The 9,076-nt window shown below is 27.4% G+C and overlaps 2 protein-coding genes across 2 annotated transcripts; both read right to left on the bottom strand.

Moving 5' to 3' along the window:
• Positions 1-381: 381 nt before the first annotated feature.
• On the bottom strand, positions 382-6,405 carry LOC145842003 (eukaryotic initiation factor 4A-III). The gene is made up of 10 exons (XM_082949343.1): positions 6,226-6,405; positions 6,052-6,124; positions 5,146-5,275; positions 3,800-3,932; positions 3,481-3,614; positions 2,679-2,767; positions 2,445-2,583; positions 1,926-2,158; positions 1,230-1,348; positions 382-548 (listed from the first exon to the last, which is right to left on the bottom strand). The coding sequence occupies exons 1-10, from the start codon at positions 6,374-6,376 to the stop codon at positions 532-534; spliced, it is 1,218 nt and encodes a 405-aa protein (XP_082805469.1). The 5' UTR covers positions 6,377-6,405; the 3' UTR covers positions 382-531.
• Positions 6,406-6,589: 184 nt separating this feature from the next.
• Positions 6,590-8,605, bottom strand: LOC145842002 (leucine-rich repeat-containing protein 40-like). Its single transcript, XM_082949342.1, has one exon. It carries the CDS (start codon positions 8,544-8,546, stop codon positions 6,768-6,770), a length of 1,779 nt encoding a protein of 592 aa, XP_082805468.1. The 5' UTR covers positions 8,547-8,605; the 3' UTR covers positions 6,590-6,767.
• Positions 8,606-9,076: the final 471 nt, after the last annotated feature.

Here is a 9,076-nt window from a genome sequence, read left to right as displayed (position 1 = left end):
TTTTGCCGTGCAACAGTACACTTTCCACTAGACAAGACAGCTGGTACGCTCGTATTTAATACAATCAACAAAAACATCTGCGAAAATCAACAGAGCAGAAGCCTGGACTTTCGTATGCGATGAGACAATCTCAAGTTTAACAAAGGATTGATCATACTTATTCGGTCATCAGACACAAGTAGACTGAGACTGGTTTCATCCTTATTAGGACTCATTAGTCTAGCGAAAGCTTGTGGTATGATGATCAAATTAGTATTATCAACCCTTTGTTAAACTTGAGATTGTCTCATGGCATACGAAATTCCAGGCTTCTGCTCTGCTGACTTTCGCCAATGTTTTAAATTTACTTATTGATATTATTCAATTTTTCTAAATTAAAATTTTGCCGAAGTTTATTTATTATTAAAAAAAGTCAAACGTTAAGAAGACAATTTATGCTAAAACGACACTAAAGGTTATTCTAAGTAAGAAATCGAACATATATACACGATAAAAACTTTCTATAGATCAAATTATTCTTCCAGGGTTCTTCTATATCAGATCAGCAACTGTAAATTAATTTAAAATCTAAAATAAATAAATTAATAAATTTTTTTAGCAATGAAGAATACTTTAAAATAAACTTAAGTTCAGTCGGTGTTGTGTAAAATGGTCAACAAAAAAAATAATTTCAAAATAAAAATATGCTAAAATCAAATACAAGTTTATAAAAAAGTAATTTTTTTTATATTATTCGATTTTTCTTTTTATTTTTAGATTATAAGTTTCTGATCGATAAAATTGTTTTAAATGAGGTTCCTGGCTTAAAAACCTAGGAAACTTTTTGTGTTTTTTAGAATTGACGATAAAAAGATTGCCTTCAAAAAGTTTTCACAACTTGCTACAAACTGATTTTTTCTTTTAATTAATTTTTTTACATAAGGGTTACATACTAAAACAGATTATAAAAACTAAATTTATTTAAATATTAACAACTTTCTGTAACCTTAACTTTATGATATAACAGTTATTGAAAAAAATTAAGCAACATGGTTAAGTAACTTAATAATACTTAACAGATGATAATCTAATAACTTCATGACCTCCAAATTGATCAATAATATTAAAAATTTAGCTCAAAAAAATCTTTTTTTGAATTTAAAAACCAAACAATTTTTTTACTCTTATTACAAAAAAATCAAAAACTTTTGAGAAAAAATAGGTGTAATAAACATTAAATGTAAACAAACCGTTCATGGGCATCTCGTCAATCTGTGTGGAATAGTACTGTTCGATGTCTCTCAAAATTCTGATGTCGTCCGCCTTCACAAAGTTGATTGCCACACCCTTGCGTCCGTAACGACCCGATCTGGTTATTGATATTTAATATTAGAAAAATGTATCAATAAACTAATCTTTAATAAAAATGTAAAGGACACTCAAACTATTTACAGGGTTGCCACTTGTTTTGTCAAAAAATTTTCCAGGTTTTCAAAATTTCTTCCAAGTTTTTAAAAGTACACATTTTTGGGTCTATTTTTAGTTAAAAGTTAAGTTTTTAGTAAGAAACGGTGTTATATAATATAAAAACATTGAAAAGATACTGAAACACTATTATAAAGATGTTTTTATTAAAAAAAATATTTTTGATGACGACAATTTTTTTTTATCTGATATATTTATTGAGTGAAATAGGAATTTTACTGTTGAACATGTAAAAATTATTAAAATTTCAGGTTTTTGCAAGTTTTTTTTTGCCTAAATTGTCAAATTTCAGGTTTTTCCAGGATTCCAGGTAAAGTGGCAACACTGTATTTATAGAGTCATACAGTGCATTCTAGTTAACCTTTATTAAGCTTAGGTTTATTTATTCTACTATCATACTTTGAGTTCTAAATTTAACAATTTGAGCTCCCTGAACTTTTTGTACTCAAAATCAACTTCACCTTCCAATACGATGGATGTACAATTCTCTGTTGTTGGGCAGGTCGTAGTTGATGACGAGGGAGACTTGGGGGACGTCCAAACCCCTGGCCCACACGTCGGTGGAGATGAGGACGCGACTAGTCCCGGTCCTGAACTCCTTCATGATGGCCGTCCTCTCCTTCTGAGGCATGTCGCCGTGCATGGAGCAAACGGTGAAGTTGGCCTCGCGCATCTTCTCCGTCAACCAGTCAACCTTCAATCAAATACAAATATGTAGCAACGAAACACAACAAATTAAAAGTTTTACGAAAAAATTATCAAGTTATTTTTATTTTGTTTCACTTTAAGTTGTCTGCTATACGACTTTAGTATTGCTACATAGCATACAATCAAGTATGCTTTTTTCAGGATTTTTTTTTTATAACTCGATTATAATTTTACTTACCAGATTATTAAAAAATATTTATTTCAACCATTTTTAAATTAACAGATAAACAATTTAATTTCAACTTGTCTTTTTGTAAGTTTTTAAAAGCAACCTTTCGTTTGGTGTTGCAAAATATAACACCTTGTGTTATGGTCAGTGTGTCGTACAAATCGCACAAAGTGTCAAATTTCCATTCTTCTTTCTCGACTGCCACAAAAAATTGCTTCAATCCTTCCAACGTCAACTCATCACTGAATAAAGTTATACAAGTTTAAACAATAAAAAAAAAAAAAAAATTTTAATAAATTTCAGCTTATTAATAATAATTGATTATTATTCAATTTACCGTTTGACGATGATTCTGATCGGATCAGTCATGAACTTGTTGGTCATCTCCAAAATTTCATTTGGCAGAGTTGCACTCAGCAATACAACCTTTAATATTATAAAAATAATATAAAACATTTTAACACTTCTAAAATCAATTATTTCTAAAAAAACTTTCTTAACTTTTCTATACTAATATGTATGATGATGAATTGAATAACTTTTATTAAATAAACTGATCAGCTGTCAAGGGGGTAGAGGGGTAAATCATTTTTTATGAAAGTTAGTCTTACATTTTATATAAATACTGAGCTACCAATTGTCTATTACCATTTAACAAAATAAAGTGATTTTTACTATATCTAAGCTTTCATATCATATCTTTTTTTTTTATATAAAAGTAAACAAAAAAATGTTTTTTTTTTTGGTTATAATTTAATTTTTCAAAAATAAGATTTCTACAAGTTGTTTATAATATCAAAACCAACATTTCCTTAAAAATTGAAATGAATAATTTTAAATAAAATTTTAAAGTTTTACTTCATACGGTTTTACCAAGTTTTAATATTTACTTAACTAATTGTATATCGAAAGTTAATGGAAATACTTTTGTTCTATAAAAATTAAATTATAGTACATATTCTTAGCTTTCAAATAAGAGCCAATGTTAATTTTAAAAAAAATGGACCAATACTGCCCTAAGTGGGGGTATGAGAGTATGAAGTTTAAACATACCATTTGAATACTGAAACCTCAAACAATCCTTGTAAAGAAACTAAAGTTTAAAATTAGTTATGGTTATTAAAAAATAATCAACAAACCTGAATGCCAGGAGGCAAGTAACGGTAAACATCGTATATTTGTTCCTTGAATCCCTTGTTCAACATCTCATCAGCCTCGTCCAATACAAGCAGCTTGATTGAAGATGTTCTCAAATTTCTTCTCTTTATCATATCTGTTTAGATAATGAGTAAGATAAAAAGATTGATAGTAATAAATGAGTTTTTTATGAGTTAAAAAAACCATCATAGTCACTAATTGGATTTATGTACCTTTAAACTACAAATAATATCAAAAAAAAATTTGGTAAAAAATGGTAGTGTTTAATATCTAAGTTTAAAACATAAAGTAGCAACCAACCGAAAACTCTGCCAGGGGTGCCAGAAATAACGTGCTGTCCGTAATCAAGTTTTCTCATGTCTTCACCAACATTTGTGCCACCAATACAAGCGTGACATTGGATCGACATGTAATCACCAATTGCCAAAACTACCTGCAGCAAAAAAGTGTTGTTCTTTATAAAATGTACTGTTTTACATTTATATTATGCATTATTCAAATCAAAATAATATTAGCTTTAAACTTTATTGAACAAAATTTTTAACTAATAATACAGTAACCTCTCGCATCTTTACGTACTCGTGACGTTACGCACTCTCGTTTAGTTACGCATTTTAGAATTCTAAATATTCAAATAATAATTTTTTTATTTTTTTTAATATTGCATAAATTAGGTTTATTGTATGTTTTTAATTTAAGATATGTTTTCAAATGCTAACTCATCTATCTATATCTTTAGAATTTGTATACTTATGTTCCTTGACTAGTTAATGAACATTTAGTTATACCTAAGTATATCAGAAATTTTGTTAACAATAAGAGATTAAGTTTAAGTTTATCCTTTTGTGGGCAAAGGTCAAATTAAAAAAATTTGTAGTAACATAAACAATTTTTATTAAACATTTTTCTTATATCTTATATATTTTTGTTCAAAAGAAGAAATCCGTTACAGCACCAAGTGCATAATTTTGTAAAAGACTATAGAAACAAATTTTAATATAGACATCACACCATTTCTTAATTGTAAACAAATGCTTAATTATCAATTTAATTTGCGAAGTACAATAGAATATAAATGTTAAGTATCAAATAAGTCACATATAAATAAAGATAAAAATAAAATCTACTTGTTGTTAAAATTAGTAAAAAATTTTTACAAGTATTATTATTTATGTTAAATTAAATCCTTTTTTTTTAATATATGTTTAGTTTTATCTTTTTTTTCACATTCATAAAGAAAGTAAACAAATTGTTAAAAGTGGGAAAGTCCCTTTTAAAGTCCCCAGTTTGCTTTTATTTAGAAGCAATATCAAAAAACAGTCATTATAGTAATTATATATGGTACCTCTAGTATCTTTACGATCTCTCATACCTTACGTACTTTTTCTGTGGACACAATGTGCGTAAACAAGCGAGAAGTTACTGTACAAACCTTTTTTAAAAAAAGTTTATTTTACTTTTTTTATTGAAGTTTACATAATTAGATTTCATTAATATTAACGCGTTTCAACTGAATTTATTAACAAAAAAAATTTAAGGATTTCATTCGTTTTTAACAATTCTCAATTGAGCACTAGCTAAAATATTTTTATTTTTTTAATAATAACTATTAGAGTAATTAAAAACATTATAACGGTGAAAAGAACCTTTTGTATCTGCTGAGCAAGCTCCCTTGTGGGTGAAAGCACAAGAACTTGTGTATCTCTCACTGTTGTATCAATCACTTGAAGACAAGATATGGAAAAAGTTGCCGTCTTACCAGTACCAGACTGAGCTCTGTGTTTTGTTGTAAACTTTTTACTTCTTAAAAATTTTACATTTTAGAAGCTAACCTATAATTTTCTCTTAGAGAAAAGGATAACTTTGAATTTGTTGCTTCATAATAAAACTTAAGATTTGATTTTCTACTAAAAAGATTAAAAACTAAAAATATTTTAATAAAAAAATTTTTAGTAAAACAAAAATGTTATATGAATAAAAAATTATATGTTTTATATACAAGACTTTTTCTTTAGTTTATATATTTCTTTTTATTATTATTCTTATGTCCATACTATTCATAATTATGTCACTTACATACAAATTTAATAAAAAACTAAACATGTTTCACTACAAATACAAAAAAGCTAAACTAATAGCCCTTAAATAGCTGTCAATGAAACAATAACCAGAACACTTTAGTTGCAAAGCTTTCGTCCTTTATTAGACATTTTCAATACAAAAATACGGCTGTAAAAACAAAAATTAAAACATAAAATATATATATATATAAATGTTTTTAATTGATAAAATGACATCTATTAACAGCAAACAAAACACTTTATATATAAAAAAAACTTTAAAAAAACACATGTTTCACTATAAACATTTTTTTAATAATTAAATATAATTTTTTTTATTTAACATACCGAATTAAATTTAAAAGTTAACTTAACTTTTGTTTGACTCAAGGACCATGCAAATTTAACAAAATTAAATTTGTGTCCTTGACTAAATTTTAGAGATTAAAGCATGTCTTCAAATTGATAATAAAATGGATGATTTGTACTTACTGGGCAATCACATCTCTTCCGTTTACTATGGGCAAAATTGCCCTTTGCTGGATTGCAGATGGCTTTTCAAAACCTGAAACAAATTTAATTTTGAATTTTTTTTTTTTTTAATATAGAAACAAAATTTGTCTACTATATAATAAAAAATTTCGTAATAATGTTTTTATCAATCACCATAAGCATATATCCCACGCTGGAGATCCTCCCTCAATCCCATGGAGTCAAAGGTTGGGGTAACATCAACTTCTTCCGAAGTTTCAAAAGTTACTCCTGCAGTTTCACTTTTAATAGTCTTTTTGCGAGCATCACCACGATCACGATTCATGTTTAGTGTTTAAATTACTATAAAAACTACAAAATTACTATAATTAAATTTTAGCAGTGAAGTTAATTGCAAAACATAATTAGCACAAATAAGCAACAAAAATATTTAATTTGAATACAAAGTAATTAGAAGTTTACTCATGGCTTTACTATAACCAAAAAAATTGAATATAAATAATAATAAAATATTAAACAAATTTTCTTTAGAGGTACTTTTGAAAAATGTTAAATAGATTATTGAGCTTATTTTTTTAGAACATAAACAAATTTATTAATTTTAAAAAGTATATAATACTAACTTTTCAAATGCATTTATAACTCAATAGAACTTTGAGATTAATATAAACTGTTAATTTATTCTAGAATTTTAAAATTGATGTCACACATATTGCCTAGCGTACAATTCTAGATCGTAAGTACTCTAAAACAGCAACAGTACCTTTTTGTAATATAGCCTGTCTTGGTACTCTAAATAAATTACCATCAATATTAAGGGACTTAATATTTTCAAGTTCTCCTAAATCTGGTGGAACATTGTTAATACTGTTATTACGTAATGACAAGGTTGCTAACAAAGTTAACTTTCTAATACCATTCACGTCAATGAATGAAATTTGATTGCTATCAGCTACTAAATGTTCCAAGGATTTGATTTCATACAAACAATTAGGTACTTGACTAAATTTGTTAGAAGAAATATTTATTTCCATTAAAGATTGGAGATTAACAAATTCCTGGCATAAATCTGTCAAAGAATTAGAACACAGGTCCAAGTGTGTCAATTTCTCAAAGTTACACATAATAGATGAAAAATCTTTTATAACATTATTAGACAAACACAACTTGGTTAGAGAACTTGAATAACTAGATAAAGTTTCAGGAACTTCAGAAAGTCTGCATTTTTTCAAAGCTATCTCTTTTATCTCAACATCTTTAATTTGCAATAGCTCTTGTTCTACATCAGTAACTGTTTTACCTTCTAACAAAACTTTTTTGGAAGTTAACAGCTCATGCTTTTTAGTTAGCTTCATATTTGATTCTGACTGTGGAAGAGAACCACAACTTTCTTGTTTGTCTACCTGGTCAGAAGGTATTCTAGTTTGTAAATATTTTAGTACAGCAGCACTACCTCTGTTTATGATGTCTCTTCTGATACTTTTTATAGGATTACCATCTAGGTTTAATACTTTAAGGTTTGGCATGTTACTAATGTAGGGTGATATTTGAGTTAAGTCATTGTTTGTAAGATCAAGTCTTTCAAGTTTTGTTACTAATAAAACTTCATCACTAAGGTTCTTTATTTTGTTATCACTCAATTTTAGAATAGAAATTGTTTCAGGCAGACCTTTAGGTACTTCTGTTAGTATATTGTTGGCAAGGCTTATGTCTTTCAAACTAAGACACCCTGATAAATCAGGTAAACATTTAAGTTTATTTTGTGTTAAGTTAAGCTGTTCAACTTTTTTTAATTTACTAAAATCTGAAGGTAATGACTCCAGTAGATTATTACTTAAATCTAAGACTTTTAAATTATTTAGTAATACAATTTCATTTGGGAGAGATGTGAGGCAATTTTTCATCAAGTTTAAATTTGATACATTTAACAAATATTGAATTTCAGTTGGCAGGCACTTTAATTTGTTGTGAGACAAGTTTAACATTATACAGCCTTTCAAAGAAACAAAAAAACTAGGTATAACTTTTTCAATTACATTATGCATTGCATCAATAGAATGAAGTTTTTCAGCACTATCAAAACTTAAATTTAAAAAAGTAAGTTTATTATGACTCAAACTAAGCTTTTCCAGCTCTTGCAGTTGTCCTAACTCTAAAGGTAGAGATTCAAGCTGGTTGTCCTGCAAATCTAAGACTTGCAAGGAACTGAAATTACAAAGCTTTTCAGAAACACTCTTCAATTTATTAGAGCTCAAATACAGTTTCTTAAGTTCAACTTGGTCCCACCACTGATCACTAGATCCAAACTCATAGTTGTTGCGTTCCTCTTCACTTGGTTCATGAATGCTCCAAAGAGCATCGGGAATTTCATCAAGTTCCTGATTGGACAGATTTAAAACGCCTGTTTTTCTGGCCTGCTTCAACTTGGTTGCCAGTGAATTCCCTGAATTTGCATTTTTCTTCACAGCAAACTTGCTCCTTTGAAACCTTGACATAATTTAAACTCACTTATCTCAAGTGGTTTTATAACAATATATTTACTATCTTTAAAAAATTATACCTAAAATTAATAAATTAATTTGTAGCTTTCAAGAAAATATGTACTAAAATCTATAAGCTTCATCTCAAATATTTAAAACAAAAATCTACAATTATAAAACTACAAATTACAATAACTAAATAAACTTAGTTTTTTGACCAGTCAAGAAAGGTTTTGTATATTAGAAAAAATCAATATATTTGATTTTATAAAAAATTAAACTACTATCAGGATTGCCACTCTTTGAGTCTGAAATAAAAATCCTGAAAGACCTTAAACTATCCCAAGGAGTCCTGGGTTTTTTATAGTCCTTAAAAAATTTTTTTGGCTTCTGGTGCAAACACAATGTTATTTCTTTAGAATAGTAAAAAGCTAGCCAAATTGAAAAATATAAAGAAGCATTTAAAAATCAATCAAAATAAAGTTTTTGAAAGAACTCATTTAAATCAAAAAGAAAAATATTGAAATAGGATCAACTAAACCTAT

The sequence above is a fragment of the Thalia democratica genome, chromosome 8 (genome assembly GCF_965202585.1).
Source record: "Thalia democratica chromosome 8, ktThaDemo2.hap1.1, whole genome shotgun sequence".
NCBI classification, from domain to species: domain Eukaryota; kingdom Metazoa; phylum Chordata; class Thaliacea; order Salpida; family Salpidae; genus Thalia; species Thalia democratica.
This window is presented reverse-complemented; position numbering and strand designations above follow the sequence as displayed.

Bases quoted from the DNA above. Each gene is read 5' to 3' on its own strand.
- LOC145842003 (XM_082949343.1), bottom strand. From the start codon at position 6,376: ATGAATCGTGATCGTGGTGATGCTCGCAAAAAGACTATTAAAAGTGAA. The intron at 6,125-6,225 runs GTGATTGATAAA...AATTTGTTTCAG, and splicing joins GCGTGGGATATATGCTTATG to GTTTTGAAAAGCCATCTGCA. The intron at 3,615-3,799 runs GTTGGTTGCTAC...TTATCTAAACAG, and splicing joins CACCCCTGGCAGAGTTTTCG to ATATGATAAAGAGAAGAAAT.
- LOC145842002 (XM_082949342.1), bottom strand. From the start codon at position 8,546: ATGTCAAGGTTTCAAAGGAGCAAGTTTGCTGTGAAGAAAAATGCAAAT.